Source organism: Crassostrea angulata, chromosome 7 (genome assembly GCF_025612915.1).
Source record: "Crassostrea angulata isolate pt1a10 chromosome 7, ASM2561291v2, whole genome shotgun sequence".
Taxonomy (NCBI): Eukaryota; Metazoa; Mollusca; class Bivalvia; order Ostreida; family Ostreidae; genus Magallana; species Magallana angulata.
Genome location: NC_069117.1, coordinates 33,341,154 through 33,364,385, shown reverse-complemented (window position 1 = coordinate 33,364,385; position 23,232 = coordinate 33,341,154). Strand labels below are relative to the sequence as shown.

General features: G+C 36.6%; 2 protein-coding genes across 2 annotated transcripts; one reads left to right on the top strand and one right to left on the bottom strand.

Annotated features, from left to right (window-relative positions):
- Positions 1-6,756: 6,756 nt before the first annotated feature.
- On the bottom strand, positions 6,757-10,877 carry LOC128155502 (protein transport protein Sec61 subunit beta-like). Its single transcript, XM_052817239.1, has 4 exons — positions 10,767-10,877; positions 9,262-9,359; positions 8,801-8,902; positions 6,757-7,171 (listed from the first exon to the last, which is right to left on the bottom strand). The coding sequence occupies exons 1-4, from the start codon at positions 10,767-10,769 to the stop codon at positions 7,084-7,086; spliced, it is 291 nt and encodes a 96-aa protein (XP_052673199.1). The 5' UTR covers positions 10,770-10,877; the 3' UTR covers positions 6,757-7,083.
- A 1,228-nt stretch (positions 10,878-12,105) lies between these two features.
- LOC128155938 (uncharacterized) lies at positions 12,106-13,127 on the top strand. The gene has a single exon (XM_052817838.1). It carries the CDS (start codon positions 12,206-12,208, stop codon positions 12,788-12,790), a length of 585 nt encoding a protein of 194 aa, XP_052673798.1. The 5' UTR covers positions 12,106-12,205; the 3' UTR covers positions 12,791-13,127.
- The last annotated feature ends 10,105 nt before the right edge of the window (positions 13,128-23,232 follow it).

Genomic DNA, 23,232 nt, shown 5'->3' with positions numbered 1-23,232 from the left:
TTATCAGTCGAGATCGGAATACAGAGGTGAAGGTCATATAAACAGCAAGGGCGACAATGTCGATCGTGTTAGTAGAAAAAATAAGTCACAAAACCGGGCATATTAAAAATATTTTACGAGAACAATGATCCTTGATAGTTCCAAGAGTATGATACAGTACTTCATCTTTATAGTGCAGCCACGCTCGGTCAGCTTATCAGCCATCTTGGAACTCGTGAAGACCACGGGGGTCTTCCTTATTCAAGATTTTTAAACAAGAGTTGATGTTGTATAAAGTGTCATTAAGACAGAGAGTACCAGTGAGAGAGTTAAAAATAATGTCGTCTCAGAAAAGAAAGAAATAAATTATAAAAGTAAGGGTAAAATAAACAAGACTGATAATCAAAGGCACAGGAATATTTATAAAATTGTACTCATAACAAATAAAATTATTTCTTTGATTCATTTTTCTTTATTTACAATTTATTTACAATAATACACGTTTCTGGTCCGACAGAACATTGTCTGGTCTGACAGAACCTTTTATTGTGTCAGACCAAATGTCTGACAGTGATAAAAAAAATTTCGACAACTCTGTTTTAATACAGGATCTACATGTATTATACCACATTGTCCAGATATTTTGTATTATGACTCCATGAAGCTGATTTTATCATGCCTATTGTTGCTCAGGTGAGCGATGTGGCCCATGGGCCTCTTGTTTTTTTTTTCTGAATATTTTAATTAGTGTTTATTAGTGTTTTAAAGGGATCAGGACACGATTTGAGCTCTTTTTCAAAATTTATTTTTAACATCTAGAATGGTCAATATGGATGTTTTAAATGCTTTGTCAAAAAAAATGTCAAATATCGAGTTACAAGAGTTACAGAGGTTTGTAAACAAAGCTCGAGTCGTGTTATTGTTTACATACGTATGTCTTGTATTGGTTAAAGTTCCAAAATAATGTTGCTTTTTGTTGTCAATAAAATTATCTACGAACACATTGAATCAGTTTATCTTGTTAACCACAAGTTATTTTGTCAAAGAAATAATAATTTCTTTGGCATTCAGAAGTTGGAGTTCTATTCGCTTTTCGCTATTCACTATTCGAAAAGCGAATAGAATTCTGTGGTCAGTTCGCTATTCAAAATTACCGTAAACATGCTAATAAGCGTAAATTCAAAATTTCAAGAAAACTTCCCCTTTTATTTGAAAAAAATAGTTTTATAGTAAAAATTTTTTATTGCTGACCTACCCTGAACATTGACATAATGATCACGACCAGTAAGAGGCTTAGCTAGCCTGGCTAGGGCCTTCATATTTGGTGAGGGTGGGGCCACGGGACAGCCCAGTCGACTCTCAAAAGGAATTGGGTTTACACGACCAGTTAGAGGTTTAGCTAGCCTGGCGAAAAATGCGACATTTCGTACAATACAGTTAAAATGGGATTTCTTTCAAGGGGCTGGCTAACACCCTGTATCCCATATTTGGGCCTTAATATTTGGTGAGGATGGGGCCCCGGGAAAGCCCAGTCGACACTCAAGAGGAATTGGGTTTACACGACCAGTAAGAGGCATAACTAGCCTGGCAAAAATGTGACATTTTCTATAATACAGTTATAATGGGATTTCAATCAAGGGGCTTGCGAACACCCTGTATCTTTTATTTTGACCGTCATATTTGTTGAGGATGAGGCTCAGGGACAGCCCAGTCGACCCTCAAAAGGAATTGGGTTTACACGACCAGTAAGAGGCTTAGCTGGCCTGGCGAAAAATGCGACATTTCGTACAATACAGTTATAATGGGATTTCTTTCAAGGGGCTGGCTAACACCCTATATCCCATATTTTGGCCTTCATATTTGGTGAGGATGGGGCCCTGGGACAGCCCAGTCGACCCTCAAAAGGAATTGGGTTTACACGACCATTAAGAAGCTAAGCTAGCCTGGCGAATAATAGGACATTTCCAATAATACAATTATAATGGGAATTCTTTCAAAGGGCTGGCTAACACCCTGCATCCCATATTTGGGGCTTCATTTAATTGTGAGGATGGGGCCCCGGGAACGCCTAGTCGACCCTCAAAAGGAATTGGGTTTACACGGCCATTAACAGGTCTAGCTAGCCTGGCGAAAATAGAAATTAGTATGATATAGGTATACTTAGAATATCGGCTGTCCAGTCTACCATCAATTGGAATTTGGTTTACATGACTTACAGACATGTGTGTAAATAGCAATTTGAAGTGGCAAATATGATGTAAATTGCTATATGGGAAAAGTATTGTAGGAAGTGACTTACATATTCATATCTTCTTTTGTCAAAATGTGGTACTTGGTGAAATCGATGGACATTTAAGAAGGAGTTATTGTTCTGAATATATACATGTGTAAGGACATTCACATCATACAATTATCACAACAGTCATCTTAACACTTGTTTATATTAGATATTAAAAGTCAGCGCCATCTCTCTGAAAGTGAACAGAGGTTAATAATTTTGGGTATTACATGTAATAACATTTGCTACGTGCTTTTTATAGTGTACAAAATCGATAACGAAACAATATGTTACGTAATATGTTCTTTAATCCCGTGAGCAAAGGTCAACGAATAGTTAAATCAATATGGGTCTTTGTTCGACTTGAGTTATCTCTCAATATACATATCCCGGAGTTCACACGGTGTGTCATTTCATAACGATGTATATGCTATATGATTTATTATATATTATGTGAGCTAGTGTTATATGAAAATATAAAAAGGTCGACGGTTCAAGCCCCGATGTGGCCATTTGCTGTGTGTTGTGTCCTTGGACAAGATACTTTATCTACATTTTTCTTAGTCCACAAAGATAGGTTCAGGCTGGAAGTTAATTTACGATGGACTGGTGTCGCATCCAGAAGGAGTCAATGATTTCCATCCGATAACCAGAATTAAAATAACAACGGTCACTCTCATTTGTCGGAGAAAGAATGGAAATACTATCAATAATGCAAATACTTCCAACAAGCTTGTTCCCCTCTTTACAGAACATTAAATGCTTTGTTTTGGGCTCTAATACCGCTGAACCGCGAGAGACTTTCTTTTGTTTAAAATATCATAAATCTGTAACTACTCTATTTTTTTCCAAGTCGAAACTTACTATCTACTAATCAAATAAGTAAGGCTTGAAAAAGAAATTTGTACGAGTGTGAAATTAAACCTGGTAGTTGCCGAGACGAAAGCTTTCCCTTTACATAGAATGTATTTAAAGGACATTGCCTCATGATCAGTTTGCATTTCGGAGACAATGATAAATTTTTCAACAGGTGATGAATTATTTCAATTTTGTATGTATTTTGACATATTTCTATTTTCAACTGTCTGTCTATGATACAATAACGAATCAATTTTGAACCCTAAAACCCTAAAACCCAATAACGTCATAAAACATGAGTGACACAAAATGGGCGTGTCTTATAGCGTGACCGAAAAACGGTATTGGCTGCGCTGCGTAGTAATGCATATTATAGCATGTGCTACATAGATAATAGTGGTTTTAAAATAATGTTGTTTTAAAGTGTACAAATTTAAATTATAGATATACATACATGTATAAAGAATACAGATCTACAGTAACACACAGTTATAGAGAACACGCTTATAATGAATTGACGCTTACAGTGAAGTGATTTTCATTCCCCGTGACTAAATAACACGTTGTAAATTTGACAAATATAACGACTTTCGGTTATAACGAGGCAAAATCACTCACTGGCACTTTGTTAATCATAACCGTGTTTTACTGTACATGGATGATGTGGTTTATATCCGTAACCTTTCAATCATACAATTGTTCCATCTTGTGGATGTGTTGATTGTACATTATGAATGTTTATTATACAATTTTCCTGTTAACCTTTTTAGGACCCTTTATGATCAATACACAATATGGTTTGTAATGTATTGCGGCGTGAAATAGCCTAGAACCAAATGAAGAAAAAAATAATTAAAGTTCTGACGAATTTGCTATATGTTCGGTCAAATAAATTAATTGTTTATAAAAAAAGATTAAAGAGTAATTTATCTGATCTGCCAATGATGTATATTTCGGGGGGGGGGGGGGGGGGGAGGCTGTAATCAAGCCACACCTTTCCTGGATTGTTTTTTTTTCTCCATTTAACAATAATTTGTTATATACAAATAAATGCATACATATACTAGTCATTGATGTTGTACATTATTTGACATTGTGCTGCCGGAACATAGGTTCAGTTCTCTAAAACTATCACCATTTTGCATGTAGATAAAGAGTGGGAACATTTGTTCTGGCGAAGCGCGAAATTTTCAATCATCTTCATGGGCGGATTGAGAGAGAGAGAGAGAGAGAGAGAGAGAGAGAGAGAGAGAGAGAGAGAGAGAGAGAGAGAGAGAGAGAGAGAGAGAGAGAGAGAGAGAGAGAGAGAGAGAGAGAGAGAGAGAGAGAGAGAGAGAGAGAGAGAGAGAGAGAGAGAGAGAGAGAGAGAGAGAGAGAGAGAGAGAGAGAGAGAGAGAGAGAGAATGCCTTCAAGATCAAGAAAATTCAACCCAAAAGGAGGGGGGGGGGGGAGGGGGAGGCCGACCCCCTCACTCTAGGTATACGCATATAGATATAGTTGCCCACTCAAGGTACAGTTGGTTTTTCTCTGGTATCTTTAAAAAATATATATAATGTAATTTACTTAATGTCATATATACACCGCCTCCTTTACATAAAATGTTGTAAAACATTGAGTAATTGGTCGAAGGAAATGCATATTTCAGGTGTTGGGGTGAGGTGGGGGTCATTGCTGCTTATTTATAAACTATTTGGATCCGATGCATAACGTTGATTAGGAAATAAACAAGATTAAGCAATTTTGTGTCTTGCGCGTTTTTTTTCTTCTAGATATTGAAGGTGAGCTCGACTGTCATATCAACAAACGGATATTTTGTTTATTTAGGTGGCGTGGGACGGTTTCGCAGGAAAGACCCGTCAAATTTTAGAAAAAAGGGTAAATGTGAGGTTTGGTTGGGTATTTGAGGGGTATAAATTCCTAGAATATCTATTTCATTTATTTTGTGGATAGAAGACCTCATGTCTATATGTAACTGACATGCAACACTTTCGATGCGAAACTGTGACTTAATTTTCACTTTCGATTTTATAATGGAAATGGGGGGGGGGTGGGGGATGTCAGAACATGAAATCTCACTCGGAGGGAAAGTGTATGATATCAAATAAATTCTTGAATATTTACATGGATATAGCTGCAAATCCTGTCGTAGTGTATGGGAATTGCCGGGGATTAGAGAGTATATTGGGACCTACGTATATCAAAAACAGCGAAAATGGGACAAATCTTCAAAAACTTCTGAGATCGACCATGGCTGTTTTAGTAAATGTTTTATGTAAGTTGTACATTTTTTATTCTGCAATGTCTGGAAAGAGTCCTGACCATATCTCCCCTACATTTAAACCAGTTTAAACCAATTTCAAAAAATCCGCTGAAAAATAAAACAGAAGTACGACCAGTATCTGCTTCACATTTCCTCCACAGATAAAAAAAATTCCCCTTTTCAACCTAAAGTTTAAAATGAATGAACATCTCAAATTTTAGCAAAGACAAAAGAAATAATCACACATCAATATGAAATGAATGAATTTCAAATTACAATGCGACAAGTAATATAAAATGTATATAATTTATTTTCAATTTAATATTAAACCCTATAACAACAAGAGACAGGTCTTCCCCTGGGCCCCATCCCCACCAAATATGAAGGCCCAAATATGGGATACAGGGTGTTAGCCAGCCCCTCGAAAGATATCCCATTATAATTGTATTATACGAAATTTCCGATTTTCGCCAGGCTAGCTAGGCCTGTTAATGGCCGTGTAAACCCAATTCCTTTTGAGGGTCGACTGGGCTTCCCCGGGGCCCCATCCCCACCAAATATGAAGGCCCAAATATGGGATACAGGGTGTTAGCCAGCCCCTCGAAAGATATCCCATTATAATTGTATTAAACGAAATTTCCGATTTTCGCCAGGCTAGCTAAGCCTGTTAATGGCCGTGTAAACCCAATTCCTTTTGAGGGTCGACTGGGCTTCCCCGGGGCCCCATCCCCACCAAATATGAAGGCCCAAATATGGGATGCAGGGTGTTACCCAGCCCCTCGAAAGATATCCCGTTATAATTGTATTATACGAAATTTCCGATTTTCGCCAGGCTAGCTAAGCCTGTTAATGGCCGTGACCATTATGTCAATGTTCAGATTCGTTGAGGAAGTAATAATTTTTACTATAAAACCATTTTTTCAATTTAAAAGGGAAGTTTATATGAAATTTTGAATTTTCGTTTATTAGCATGTTTACGGTAATTTGAATAGCGAACCGACCACAGAATTCTATTTGCTATTCGAATAGTGAATAGCGAAAAGCGAATAGAACTCCAACTTCTGAATGCCAATTTCTTTACTTTTCATTATAAGACTTGAGCTTTGTCTTTCCTCTGTATCTCGCTTGTAACTTGACCTCTAACATTTAAATTTTGGTCAATCATTCAAAATGCACAAACCATTTTATACATAAAAATGAAAAATAAAATTTTCATCTAAAATCATGTCTAGATCCCTTTAAAAAGCAATTCATTTAAATATAATATATTCAGCTGATTTGAATTGCTATTGGTTTTTATGCCATTGGCAAATGTATCTTCCTATATAATCCACCACTCTTTTGCACATAGAGCGTTTTCAATAATACAGATACAAAATCAATTATGGTATAAAATCTTTATTTTCTACACAATTATCTCACATACTCACATTGCTCTTTCACAAAACGTCAAAGAAAACAATAATTTACAACAATGTCATTTTTCAACAAGATATACATTGTATATATAAATATATACCGGTATATCCCGATTTTCAAATATGAAGAAAAAACAACGTTCCTAAAAAAAAAAATAATGCATGAAATGTATCTTGAGTTTGTATTATTCCATTTTTTTCAAAAACATGATGCAGTCAATGACATAACTCCCTGGAAATGTTTTACTTGCTGAATAATTTCTTGTTGTTGTTTATTTCTGTTTGGCCTTCAACCCCTCGTGTATTTTCCCCATATGTGTAACATGAACACAGAGGCAATGAATATCAAGCTCATTACAAGAACTGGAACTGGGCCTCTGTAAAAGAAAACAAATGGAAATCATTTTTAAATCATCATTCAGAAGGCTTGCCGGTCAACAAATTAACCATCAAATACTGTAGAATCCTTATTTCACACGAGTACTTAATTCCGCGATTCACCTGTTTTCCACTAAACCCATCAACTTTAATCATGAATGTCAAATTTTAATCATAGTTTCATGTAGTTTACATATGTCTAAAAAAATAAAAGTGAGATTGTTCTAAAATTTGTGAGATGTGCTTCTCACAATTTTACATGGATGTTAATTTCTTGCTTTTAATTAGGAATCTACAGTATTTAAGCCATACAGTTTTATTTGGTACAGAAAAATTTCATTCATATTGGCTTTAGAATTTGATATTATATAAATAGTGCCTGTTTGGGAGGGTAACAGTTGAAATTGACACCCCGAGAAAACCATTGTCAACCGACGCGAAGCGGAGGTTGACAATGGTTTTCGAGGGGTGTCAATTTCAACTGTTATCCTCCCAAACAGGCACTATTTATTTTGTTATACTGAATGTCTTTTTTAAAATTTTTAAGAAAATTTTACTGCTTTTATATAGGAATAACGTGAATTCTACAGCGAACCGTACGCGCATAATTTTCGCGCATGTAACATTTTTTAATGTTACCCGTTGCCAAGTGCGTTGCTAACGCTGAGGGTAATAGTAAATATTATTAACTGCGTCTTAACCAATCAGATTTCAGTATTTAACATGAAAGTATAACAATTTTCTATATCTATATATTGAGCTCTTCCTCTTAAGATCAATATATATATATATATATATATATATATATATATGTGTATGTGTGTGTGTGTGTGTGTGTGTGTAGTCTAAGAATGGTAATGATCATTGAGCCCTATTATATAAATAGTGCCTGTTTGGGAGGGTAACAGTTGAAATTGACACCCCGAGAAAACCATTGTCAACCGACGCGAAGCGGAGGTTGACAATGGTTTTCGAGGGGTGTCAATTTCAACTGTTATCCTCCCAAACAGGCACTATTTATTTTGTTATACTGAATGTCTTTTTTAAAATTTTTAAGAAAATTTTACTGCTTTTATATAGGAATAACGTGAATTCTACAGCGAACCGTACGCGCATAATTTTCGCGCATGTAACATTTTTTAATGTTACCCGTTGCTAAGTGCGTTGCTAACGCTGAGGGTAATAGTAAATATTATTAACTGCGTCTTAACCAATCAGATTTCAGTATTTAACATGAAAGTATAACAATATGTTTTATTACACTGCCTATGTGCCTAATGTATTTAGTTACATATACTGGCAAAGTTAACTCCAATATCCATTGTGGTACAATGGAAATGATCTAAATCTTTCTTCAAAATGAAGACGAAAAATTCACTGAGGTATTAACTGTTTTAAAAGTTAAACCAATGCATTATTTCAATTGCATGCAATATTCCGTTGGTCTAAGTAGTTCCAACAGAAAATCAGTGAAATAAGCTAAGAAATATTAATAAGAGCACATGTACCAAATTTTTTTTCTGGTCTCATTTCTGGATCAGAATTGTATGAATATGTAAAGGTCCACAAAAATCTACTTTGAACACACTTTAAAAATTAAGATCAAATGCATTGATTCTAATTCTTACACTTTAATTCCAGGTGAGTCTTCTGTGTAGAATCTCCACATTCCAGCACCACTGCCACCACCTGCTACTGCTTTTTTGGCACCACCTGAAGATGGGGTTTTCCTGTGTCAAGAAATATCACACTTTAAATAAATGAACCTGTGATAGGCCTTTATTTTTTTTTCTTTTTTTTTTTTTTTTTACACTGTAGACGTAGTTTTATATCATTGGACACAAATTATATTACAAAGAATTCAATTTGTTAGAGGTCACCTCATGCACACCAAATTGGTTTTCTACATTTCAACCTAGCAGCTAGCCAGATTGTGAAACAGTCCTTTCTTGTTTAAACCATTAAATTACATTTTAAACAAGAAGCAGTAGAAAATAGGAAGCATTGGCAAACTAACATATCAAATATCAACACGAAACAGTTCTGCGAACCTACAACTCTACTTAAAACAAATTTCTTTAAACTTTACCTCTGTCTGACTGTTGACCCGCCACCGGATCGAGGACTGACAGATTTAGAGGACGGACTACGCCCTGCTCCTACTGAAGTGGAACTTGCTGGTGCTGGCTGCAACAGAAGATAAAAACACATGTGAACACAGCTTTTTCATATTTCATAAATGTTGCTGCAAAAACAAATCTTTTTCACTTTTTCAACCTCATCTGACAATTGTGTTAAAAAGTTTGGGTTTATTTTGGATATAAATTTAAGTATAATTTATATTTACATCTATCGCAAAGTTAAATTTATAATTAAATAATTACCATTTTGATAAGTTCTCCCTATTTTCCTAAATGAGTAAAGCCTTTCATTCAAACCACATGTATTTGTCCCTGTACTTAGCTAGCTTTACTAGAAATTTTGAAAACTACACTAGATCTATTTATCCAGAGGCATATTTGTAAACAACTTCCTGAAATTCTACTTGTATTGCCTTTGGGCAAATTGCCCCCAGAATTTTTTTAACAATAAGGATTAAAGAAGGTTATCTAATATTTAAATCACAATAAGACACTCAACAGAGAAAAAAGTTAAAATTCTGTATTTTCAAAGTGTTCAAAATTATAAAACACTGTAACCTGTGCCTGTATCAGTCAAACTGACAAACTTTTCAGTAGGGAAGATATAACATTACTTGTACAGTTTGAATGGGATTCATTTTCCACATCATTAGACATTATAAATTGTGTTGTGACACAAAGCAAATAGCAGTATTGAACAAAATAAGGTCTTGTAGAAAAAACAACATTGGGGTTAACATTAACAGAGGTTAAATCATTAAATTTCCTAAATTTTCAGTTTCAGATCTAAATGAGGCTTCGTGAAATTAATTCCATCTAAAAAGTTCAACTTTATAAGTGTACACTATAAAAAGTCTCATGGATAATGAAGAACTCTTCGGTAATTGTGAAAGAAATTTGCATTTAAAAAAAAGACAACCTACATGTAATAAAATGAATTACATTTTGAGTATGTAACTATTAATTTATAAGTTAATATGTGTACATGTATGCGATATACTAAATATTAGAAAGATTCCTGATCTTATCAATCTTATAAATCTGTCTATCTTTAGTAAAAGATCATTGAATGTGTACACGTATCATATAAAAACACTGTGAAACATTCAATATGACACATACAACATATGTTGGTCTTAAAACTATCCAAGTACTTTCATTTTACATTTGATATTACTAATTCACGAATAACATTTCTTTTTAAACAGACTGTAATGCAAATAAAAGATATATCACATTAAATTTCTTCAAATCTTCACTGAAAACGTTAAATGTAAGAACATAGGACCACAGTGTCTAATCATTTATGCGGCAGGTGAAATTCTTAAAAGTACGCACTGTGTATATCAAGTACAGCCAAAAACTGATTTCCTTCGATCGTAACTATTTATAATTACTTTTACATTTACCAAACAGTGACACATTGGATCAAATTCACACAAAGTTTTCTTACCATGTTGAAAGTCTGTGATGATGTGGATAAAAGGAAGTCACGTTACGCCACCTGGCGGAAGCTTTATAGCATTTAAAAATATAAACTTCGAAACTAACCGAACGGTCTTTTAATTTCCGAACACCCCCCCACCCCCCCCCCCCCCCCAAAAAAAAGAAAACCCGAAAGATCCTCGATTCTACATTTTTATTTTGTCCATTATTGCAGGTTTTGATGCGATACACGAATATCAATAAACATATTCACGGTTTTTTTTTCTACACGTCACAAGTGCTGTGGCCAAAACATGTATTTGTTTTTACATAGTTTACATAATTTTGACGATCCAACTCAGAAAGGGAACAATGTCATGATCTCTTCTATAGATATTTTAAAAACCCTTTGGGAAAAGGGTGGTGGAGAGTCCACGGTTGCACTTACTCATCTTACACGACCAACATGTGAGAAAATTAGTCGCAAATTTGATTATCACGGTTTTTTGGTTTGTTTTTTTGTTTTGGTTTTTTTTTTTTTTTTTTTTTTTTTTTTTGGGGGTTTTTTTGGGTTTTTTTTATAGACTGTACAACTTCAAACTGTTGTTGTTTAATAACCACCCCACCCCGCCCCATTAGTCCACAGTAGTTGTTTCCCCCCCGGAAAGAGGCCTGGGTTAGATTTTCCCGGGAAAATTGATCAGAAAATAACCGTGAAATTATGTTCCCTAAAAATTTTGATAGACAAAACGATGGAAATAGTTTATGAATATTATGATGATTAAAAAAATTAATGAATTTATTCATTAATTTATTTTGAAAATGGATTAAGGGGGGTCACTTTGAAAAGCAAACTTTTTAAGAGGGGGAATTGATTCCATGTGTTTTGCCCATAAATGATAGAAAAATTGTAAATCTTATTCTATTATTTATCTATTGATCAGGGGAAAACATTTTTTTTTAAAAATCGATATTTGATATCATATTTATTGTAATTTAATTATACTTTCTGTACTTTGACAATTAGTTTACTACAATGTTGCTTTAAACAATAACGTCGATCCTTCCAATGGGAAATTCTATGCCGGCCTAATAATTCCGGGTCAAGTTGGGGTGTGAATCCGAAGGAAAAGATCTATAAAGGAGAAAAAGTATATGCTACAACGCTTGCCCCTACCCCTCACTCCATAACCGGCCAGTTCGGACCGTCCATATAATTTTTCATGCATGCTAGCTCTTTTTTTTTTATTTAAATAAACACATCGATAAGTATGTAGGTAAATTGACACTTTGCAAACAGTCGCCATGTCACGACGTCTTCAGTAACACTGTAAGCTCTGAAATCTTGTATGCACAAGCACGATCGAGTAAACGTTTGTCCGCAAAACTTTAATCAGACAGCAAAACTTCAATAGTTAAAGTGCCTCAACAAAGCTAGGAAGATATTATCCACCTTGAATCCAAAACATGCATGTTGCAGTGTGTTTCCGTGCATTTCTTTTAATAACTCTTTACGGATCTGGTTCGTCCTCTTTGGAATGGACTTTACAATCTTTTCTGGGGCACTCACATAACCTATATTGTGACGACCTGACCACTAACATCACGGCACCGGAGATCGGCCATTGGATCCTTCCATCCGGGATACCTGCAGAGGCGGATGGTCGCCATTATGAAATTGTCACCAAATTCAACATCCGCGGCTACATCCTGCAGGTTACTAACATCACACGGGAAATGAGCGGTGTTTACATTTGCGAAATCCGGCGAGCAGACGGTACCACGCGAACACGAGTTTTGCGCGGTTTGAATCTGTCTGGACCAAAATTCCACCACTGGTTGGACAAGTACACCAATAATTTCATACGAGGTGCCGTTGCTGCAGCGTGTTTGTTGGTCCCAATGCTGTCCGTGTGCTTCGTTCAAAAGTATCGCTATAGAACAGAGGAAGAACTGGTTAATAGCAACGGCTCCCAAACGTCAGCAGCCTATAGAAACGAAGCTTTTGATGACATTGAAAAGAAATCTGACATTATTGATACTAGAATGTAATGTCCTTTTCAATGCAATTTTAAAGTGCCGTGCTATGAAAATGCATTAAATGTATATTATAAAATGAAATGCAAATTTAAAACTGCGATATTTCTTAAATATTAGGTAATTTCATATCTGAGATTCTTTTGTTTTTTTTTTGGGGGGGGGGGTGTAGAATGGGATATGTTATTGTTTTTACCATTTTGTTTTGTAATGCAGTACAAACTACTTCTGATCTATTTAAAATATTTTTAATTTTATTTTGATCTCGGTGCATTTCAGTCGAAATGGGTTTTTTCCCCTTTATTGTTACAACTGTTCGGTTTCTCTAACGAAATAAATTGCATGAATAACAGTTTATTTGTTTTAATACGTGGTACGCACAACTTATCAACATGAATATTTCATGGGTTTTGATAAAAAAAAAAAGAAGGCAGTTTTGGAAGAACAAAGTTTATTAATTCTGCAACACTCACCTCTATTCCAAATCTATAGCATAATAAAAGGCAAAATTTAAAAGAAAAGGAGGGAAGGGATTCAAGGAAAGCACTCACTTTGCAAATCTTCAAAATCCTGTCAGTGATCCTTTGAAATGGAGGCTGGGGTCGTATCTATCTTATCTATCTTAAGCTTTCCTATGTAGGTGGTAGTTCGTTCTAAATTTATTTTTCTATTCGAATATTTATGAAATCAATGAATTGGGAGGGGGAGGGAGGGGGCTTGCCCTTGCCCCCCCCCCCCCCCCGTTGCTCTAATATGGTCTGGACTGTAAAAGAATTAATAGATAATATGGAGACATTATATTCTTTATTTTTGTAGGTATGAGGCAATCTGATCAAAATCAGATCTTTGAACCGCTTCGACAAACTCGATGTAAAGATTGTAGCGACATCGAATTTGTCGGAGTGGATCTACATGTAAGATATGATTTTAATCAGATTGTGTAGGAGGTTGATAAAAGGCAAATACATATTCCCCTACCCCTGGGGATTATGATTTGTACAAACTTGAATCAACACTACATGAGGATGCTTTCATACAAGTTACAGCTTTTCTGGCCTAATGGTTTTCGAGAAGAGGATTTTTAAAGATTTTCTTTATATATTCTCATGTAAAACTTGATCTTCCCATTGACGCCCACCCTGTCCCCGGGGATGATGCTTTGAATAAACTTGAATCTACACTACCTGAAGATGCTTCAACATGAGTTCCAGCTTTTCTGGCAATATCGTTTTTTAGAAGATTTTTGAAATATACCAACAATTATTTTTTTAATTATTCTAAATCATTATCTCTTCTTTAAAGAAAGTGTGACCATTTATTACAACAAACTTGAATCCTCTCCAACCATTGATGCTCTGTATCAAGTTTTGTTGAAATCAACTCGGTGCTTCTGGAGAAAAAGATGAAAATGTGAAAAGTTTACGACGTCGCTTCGGCTCCGGTGAGCTAAAAAGATATATCATTCGGAATAGTTCCTCTATCACCCCGTTGATGAAGAGAAACATAGGTAATCACAGATTACAAAGCTCACCGAGACGAGGCATCAACTTTATGAGGCATCACCTTTAAAACCACCTTTATCATATGATATGAAAATCATAGTTAATGATCTTGGATATTCATGGATACTGTTTTGACACAATATCGTATATCATATGTAAAAAAATTGTATGATAATCCTATGTTCATTTCATACATTATTATAAGATACAATGTTTATCAATACAATAATATAAAATATGATATTGCATCCAATGATACTTACAATATATATCATTTAATACAATATAATACTGTAATAAATATTGATGCAATATGATTTTGTAACATATAATATGACATTGTATCGTGTTATACATTATTGTATTTAATCACATAATACAATATCATAATATCTAATATAAATACAATATAGCATTATTTGATACTATATCATATCACATAATACATCACAATATTGTAACATATGATATTATATTGTATAATATAGAATAATTTTGTATTGTATGATATTGTATCATATTTGATACACAATATTGTATCATATGATACAATATAATTTGATAAAACATTGTTTCATATCATATGATACAATATCATCTGATACAGTACGATATTATATAATACAATATCATTTTATACAATATCATATCATATGATACAATATCATATTATACAATATCATATTATATGATATCTTATAATATCATATAATACAATTTCATGTATTATATAACAATAATATTATATAAACCAATATCATATTATACAATATTGTAACATACGATATGCTATAATTATAATTTACAATATCGTATCATATGATACAATATCATATATTGCAATATGAAACAATATCATTCGATAAAATAATATATTATACAATATCATATTCTACAATATTGTATAATAATATACAATACTATACATAACAATATCATAATACAATATCATATAATAATGTACAAAAAAATTGATACAATATCATATCATATCATATAACTTTTTACAATATAATGTATGATATTACATTGTATCATATAAAACAATAGTGTATCATATCATAGAATACTATATCATAGGAATCATGTTAAATCATTTAACAACAAACACATCTATCAAGCAGGTTTGAGTGAGGTAGGAGAATTTTTAGCATCCTTGATAATGGAGATCAGGCTCTGCATCTGAAGCTACCTCTGCAATTCATTTATGTTATAGTTAAATCAATTATGCAAGCTATTATCTATAAAACATGTAACCTGTTCCAAAAAACTAAACCTCATCCAGCATCCGAAACCTATGGCTCAGATTCAGCATTCAAGCCTGTCAGATGCATCAAGTATCATGAGATGCATCATCCCTGCAAGTTTGGTGATGTAAGGACCAGTAATAACTAAGATATAATCATCAGAGGGCACCAGCTCTTAAAACCTTAACCTCATCCAGCATCCGAAACCTATGGCTCAGATTCAGCATTCATGCCTGTCAGGTGCATCAGTATCGTAAGACGCACCATCCTTGCAAGTTTGGTGAAGTTAGGACCAGAAATAACTAAGATATATTTTTTAGGCATCCTTGATAATGGAGATCAGGCTCTGCATCTGAAGCTACCTCTGCCATTCATTTATATTATAGTTAGATCATATATGCAAGTTTGAAATAGTGCTATTACCTACATATATTAAACATGTGACCTGTTCCAAAAAAACTAAACCTCATCCAGCATCCGAAACCTATGGCTCAGATTCAGCATTCAAGCCTGTCAGGTGCATCAGTATCATAAGACACACCATCCATGTAAGTTTGGTAAAGTTAGGACCAGTAATAACTAAGATATGATCATCAGAGGGCACCTGCTCTAAAAACTTTAACCAGCTCTTAAAACCTTAACCTCATCCAGCATCCGAAACCTATGGCTCAGATTCAGCATTCAAGCCTGTCAGGTGCATCAGTATCATAAGACGCACCATCTATGCAAGTTTGGTGAAGTTGGGACCAGTAGTAACTTAGAAATGGCTATCAAAGGGCACCTGCAACAAAAACTTTAACCTGCTCGAAAAACCTAACTTCATCTAGCATCCGAAACCTTCGGCTCAGATTCAGCATTCAAGCCATTCAGGTGCAAAAGTATCATAAGACACACCATCCATGCAAGTTTGGTGAAGTAAGGACCAGTAGTAAGTAAGATATAATCATCAGAGGGCACCTGCTCCAAAAACTTTAACCAGCTCTAAAAACCTTAACCTCATCCAGCATCCGAAACCTATGGCTCAGATTCAGCATTCAAGCCTGTCAGGTGCATCAGTATCATAAGACACACCATCTATGCAAGTTTGGTGAAGTTTGGACCAGTAGTAACTTAGAAATGGCTATCAAAGGGCACCTGCAACAAAAACTTTAACCTGCTCCAAACACCTTAACCTCCTCCAGCATCTGAAATTCATGGCCCAGATTCAGCATCCAAGTCTCTCAAGTCCATTAGTAGGTCCAGATGCATCATTCATGCAAGTTTGGTGAAGATAGGACAAGTAATAAGTTAGATACAGGACCTGCAACAAAAACTTTAACCAGGTCCGGACGCCGACGCCGACGCCGAGGGTATAGCATAAGCTCCCCCCGACTTCGTCTCGGTGAGCTAAAAACGAACTTGTAATCATCAATCGAGATTTTTCGACGATGATCCAGGCAGTAGCTTTGGACAATTGATTGGTGCTTAAACTAGTATTTATTTTTAATTTCTATCTCGTCACGCTAAAAGTTCCTGGTTTTGTCAATACAATTTAAGAAATTATATAAATGAATTAAAATATTGAGTTGTGTACGTTAGTGTTAAATCAATTTTTTTTATACTTATTTACGACATTGTAATTGAAAAAAACCTCAATATTCGATGTTTAAAACTAATTATCTTACCGTGTTAAATAATACTGAATATAAAGATCCTATATTATATAATTAAAACTGTAACGTGTTTTGGGTTCGGTGATTGAGACCAGCCTGGGGAATGTGTTTATTTAATAATCATATATGAATACCGACATGAAACTATCACAAAAACTACGAGTCAATATATACAGATATAGTTGTAAGGATGACCTATCCTTAAGCATGCAACACAAATAATTCACAAATTATTGAAAAGGGATGAGGCTTGATGATATGTGGGTTACAACCCGGGGCTCTATCCGAGGCACAGGTCTCAGCCTCGAGACCTGCGAGATCTGTCCTGATAAGGCTCTATGCCTATATCACAAGTACAGGGCTGTATCTCTGCAGCCGACACAAGCTGCAGCCAGGTACACTCAGTTAATAAAATACGAGTAAATATTAACGCGCTATTTAAAGATTAACCCAATACGAACACTGTGCAGTCGTATTAACGTACCTACTCCTTTGACAGCCGAACACAGAGTCAGCTTATCTCTCGAGTGTGCTCTTATATATAGTAGTGTCATCCGGACTATCCTCGCACATTACCATTAGCATCAAAGATAACACCCGTATGATATAAAAATTATCTGAACCTCAAACCCGATCATTTGTTACATAACCCACGCCTCATTGCTTCATGCGTCCTCGCATGACAAAACGATAACATAGATATATATATATATATATATATATATATATATATATATATATATATATATATATATATATATATATATATATATATATATATATATATATTTTTTTTTTTTTTCTAAAAAGGATGACGTATCAAACATGAATAATGTACAGAATGAGTGATGGATGTATAGCACCTTCTTGGGGATGAACATGAATACATACACATGCAAATAACAAAAAATGTAAAATGAAACAAAATGTTCGACAAACACAGTACAGCTACAATGTTTATAAGTATCTACAAATCAAACAGTTCTTTTGATTGTATGGTATTTGGTGATGGTATTTATTCTGTCACATAATCTCTCATCCAGACTGGAGCACGTCTGTTGCGCTTGGACTCGAATTCCCCAGCTAGTTCATCTGTAACCTCTACTTTTGACTGACGCTCATCAATAAGCTCTGACTCAAACTGAACATCAAGTTGGCTTTCCGTGCTGCTCTCCAGATGGGTCTGCAGTTCGTTCTCTCCTTTCAGAATCTGAGCTTTGCACGTTTTCAAGCGGTAACAATGTATAACCTGGTCTTTACCATTCCGACCACAGTTAACTTTATACAAAACTTCCGATAGTTTTGTGAGTATCTTGAACGGTCCCCGCCAGTATGACGTGAACTTCGGTGAGCATCCAACTTTGCGCTGGGGGAAGTATACGTATACATTTTCTCCTTCCTTAAACTTCTCATAGGACATTTTCATGTCATGATAATGTTTCTGACGAAACATTGCACCTTCTGCATGACGTCTGACAAAGGCGTGTGCTCTCTCCATCCGATCTTGCATTATCCAAACCCATTCACTTCTAGGTACTTCTTTCCAAGACGAAGGCATATCATACATGATATCTAGAGGTGTAGCGACCTCCCTTCCTAACATGAGCATGTTAGGACTATAGCCAGTGGATTCATGTTGAGACGCTCTATAAGCCATCATCACAAACGGAATGCTTTCATCCCAATCTCGATGATTCTCATCCACGTAGGCGCTCAGCATAGTGGCTAATGTTTTGTTGAACCGTTCCACCATACCATCTGACTGCGGATGATATGGTGTGGTTCTTGTCTTGCGGATCTGGAGAAGCTTACATACCTCAGTGAAGAGAATGCTCTCGTATTGTCTTCCCTGATCTGAATGAATTGTCGCTGGACATCCAAGCCTACAGATTACTTCATTAGTGACAATCTTAGCTACGGTTTAATCTTCCATATTTCGCATCGGAAATGCCTCGGTCCATTTCGTGAAGTAATCTGAGATAACGATAATGTATCGATTTCCATTTTCTGTCTCAGGAAATTCGCCAAGAATGTCTGTAGCTATCCTCTCTAAAGGGTAGCCTACCTGTAAAGGCTGCATAGGGGCTCTTTTTGTTTTGAGAGGAGCTTTCCTTCTGGAGCACACATCACAGCCTGAGATATAGCTCCTTACATCACTCTGTAGCCCTGGCCAGTAATAGTTCTGCCTGATTTTATTCAAGGTTTTTGTCATCCCTAAGTGAGCAGAAGTTTTTGCATCATGCATCTGCTGTAAGATATATCTTCGTTGGGATAAAGGAACAACTATCTGATATGTTGTCATGTTACTGTCCTCGACTTCCCACATCTGCATAGAAAGTTATCCTTAAGGGTTAGCCTGCTCCACTGTGCCCAAAGTGACTTAACTACATAGCTCTCAGAGGATATATCACTATATTCAGGACGTGTCTTATCTTGCAACCAAGACTTAACAAGTCTTATGTCCCTACATTCATCTTGCAATGTAGCTAAATCTGATTCACTATTTTCTCTTATTTTGTCCTCGATTATTCTAACATGTCCTTCAAACACCTCTGACTTGTCCCAGTCATCGAAATAACCGCATTGGCCACATGGCACTCTGCTGAGTCCGTCTGCATTCCCGTGAAGTTTACCAGCCCGATGCTCTATCTCCATGTCATAGGTGGATATAACCTCGATCCAACGAGCTAACTGTCCCTCCGGGTCTTTAAATCGAAGCAACCATTTCAACGAGCTGTGATCTGTTCTAACTGAGAACTTGTGTCCATACAAGAAAGGTCTAAAATGCTTAATGAAAGTGACAACAGCCAAAAGCTCCTTTCTGGTGACGCAGTACTTCTTTTCTGATTTACTCAGGACTTTACTTGCATACGCCACAACCCTTTCTTGGCCATCTTGCAGTTGTGAAAGAGCAGCACCCATAGCATACTGACTCGCATCTGTATCTAATATGAACGGTTTCGTAAAGTCTGGATGCGTGAGAATAGGCGCTGATATCAATCTATCTTTGAGGAGCTGAAATGCGTCCTGGCACTCGTCAGTCCACTTGAATGGAACAGACGCCTCTGTAAGTTTATGTAAGGGTTGAGCGATTCGAGCAAAGTTAGGGATAAACTTTCTGTAATAACTGGAAAGACCGATAAAAGAGCGCACCTGTGTCTTGTTTGCTGGCTCTGGCCAATGTTTAACAATCTCTACCTTCTCAGGATCAGTCTCGATCCCCTGTTCCGAGATGATATGCCCCAAGTATTTCACCTGTCGAGCAAACAACGAACACTTTCTTGCCTTCAGCTTCAGTCCAGCCGCAAGAAGCTTTTCGAACACAAGTTCTAAATTTTGCAGCATGTCATCAAATGTCTGTCCATAAACGATTATATCATCAAGATATATAAGACAAATCTGCCATTGTAAGCCAGCCAGCACAGTCTCCATCAATCGTTCAAACGTGGCTGGGGCATTGCACAACCCGAACGGCATTACGTTGAACTCATATAGACCCTGTCGGGTGACAAATGCCGTCTTTTTCCTATCCTCTGGATCTAGCTCTACCTGCCAATACCCAGCATTCAGGTCCAAAGTACTGAACCATTTGGCGCCTCGTAGTTGATGCAGAGACTCGTCAATACGAGGTAATGGGTAGGCATCCTTCGTTGTTATACTATTTAGACGTCTGTAATCGACACAGAACCTTGTGGATCCGTCTTTCTTCTTTACAAGCACGATTGCTGCTGACCACGGGCTCTGAGAAGGTTCTATGATACCTCTTCTTATCATGTCAGATACGTGATTTTGTACCTCTTCTTGCATATGAAACGGCAGACGCCTGGGTGCTTGTTTTATTGGTGCATTGACACTAGTCTCTATCTTGTGTCTGACCTTGGCGGTTCGGCCTACATCTTCATCTGTCTCTGAAAATAGAGCTGCGTATTTCAAAAGAAGAGCCTTTGCTTTCATGACATCATCTTTATCTATATGACTTGTGCTGCTAATGAATAGCTCTTGCAAATGAGCTGGCAATTCTCTGTTCACTTCCAAATCTCTATTTCCCTCTGACACCAAAGAATGAACCTCATCAACAGCATGTAACTTCCCAACAACAGTACCTGGGTAGATGGTCTTGCTATCATCCGAAATATTCATGATACGGAGCGGAATAGTGTCCTGTCTACGGACAAGTGTTTTAGCCAGCATACATGAATTCTGAAACTTTTTAGAGGGTTCTATCAGTCCAGCTTTGGTTGGAAGTCCTCCATCAGAACTTGCACGTATTTGCCCTTCAACTACCAGTTCTGATCTAGGCGGTACAGTCACTCGGTGAATAATGGCCACCTTATAATAGCTCGCTGACCCCTCAAGCTGAATCGGGTGTTCGATACCAGATATTGATATCTGATGCATCCTCATGTTAATGACGGCCTCATGCCTCACTAGGAAATCTAGTCCAAGTATCCCATCTACTGTCAAGTCTGCGACAATCATTTCTTGCTGTAGGGCAATGCCATTCAATGTAAAATCTACTGGAGTTCGCCCAAGCACTCGTAGTACTGAACCAGTAGCTGATAGTACATCCCTTTCTACCTCAGTCAACGCGTGATTTGCATCCCTTTTAATGTTCTCATAACAAATTGTGGATAGCAATGATACAGTAGCACCTGTATCAACCAATAGGTAAGCATCCATCCCATGTATGCGAGCAGTGACATAAACCCCTTTTTCATTTATAGAGTGTACTACTCTTGAATACTGATCACTAGAACATTGGTTTTTCTGGAAACTTGTATCAGTTTTGGGATTCGTTTCTCTTGTACTATTAACTTGTGTTAATTTGCCATTAGACCCCTTATTCAATTGTGGGCAATCTTTTCTCAGATGCTTGTCGGATCCAAATTTATAACATTTCCTCGTCCGGTTACTATCCCTTGCATGTGTCTCCGGGCGAGGCATGCGTCTCTGGCTTTGAGACTGAAACTTCCATTGTTTCAAATCTCTCATATCGCGCTGTAACGACCGCATGTTTTTCTCGACGGTCTCTATAAAATTATCGAGTTTTGAAGTTTTGGACGAGTCTTCAGTATTTTCACTCATTGTCCGGACAGCATCTGTGTGGCGATTCTCTGCCCTATAATATGCTTCCAGCTCAACAGCTCTCTGTATTGCGTCATTCAAGTTTATGGGTCTAGCCTGCTTTATCTTAAGACGCATTTCCGAGTTATGTAGCCCATCTAAGAACTGTTCAGTAGCTAGTATTTCCCGAACATCATCGGGGGCTGTCGGGTAAGCTAAATTCACGAGTCTCCTTATGTCCTGTCCCATCTCCGGTAAACTTTCAGAAGCCTTTTGTCTCCTTTCCCTCAGCTGTGCTCTGTATAGCTCAGTTTGATTCATAGGGGCGAATCTATCTTGCAAGGCCTTCACTAATTTCCTATAGCTCTGTCTCTCGTCTCTGGGCTGATTTCCTAACACACCTTGTGCTAGTCCCCTCAGGGATGCAGCCAAATATAGCCCTTTCTCAGTCTCTGTCCAGTCATTCAAAAGACAGACTGATTCAAAATGGGACAGATAATCATTCCATAAACCGGATCCGTCGTATGTTGCAGGTTTTACAAAGTTCCGAGATCGGACCGGTCCAGGATTCGTATTACTTGTTCTTGGGTTTGCGTTGTTCTGCACTGGCGGCCGGTAACTAGGTACATGATCCTCATCATCACACATGCACACATCTCCAGACACATAGCCACTCACACTGTCTCTCCGTCTCACGTACGGGGTACTGGTACTCATGCCTGGTCTGGGTCTCCGGCCTCGGCTTGGAGAATTCGTAACCCGTAGAGAGTCATGTATCTCTCTACTGAGCCGATTTATTTCCCCCTCTAAATATTCTACATCGGCGTGTAAATCGCGCACGCTCATAATTAATATTATAGTAACAATTTGTAGAAAACAATTGACTGATCAAAATCCCGACGCTGCCACCAATTTTGTAACGTGTTTTGGGTTCGGTGATTGAGACCAGCCTGGGGAATGTGTTTATTTAATAATCATATATGAATACCGAC

Excerpts from the sequence above, each read along its gene's own strand:
- LOC128155502 (XM_052817239.1), bottom strand. Across the intron at positions 8,903-9,261 it reads GGGTCAACAGTCAGACAGAG|GAAAACCCCATCTTCAGGTG; the intron begins GTAAAGTTTAAA and ends TTCTTGACACAG. Across the intron at positions 7,172-8,800 it reads GACTCACCTGGAATTAAAGT|AGGCCCAGTTCCAGTTCTTG; the intron begins GTAAGAATTAGA and ends TTTCTTTTACAG.
- LOC128155938 (XM_052817838.1), top strand. The coding sequence starts at position 12,206 with ATGCATGTTGCAGTGTGTTTCCGTGCATTTCTTTTAATAACTCTTTAC.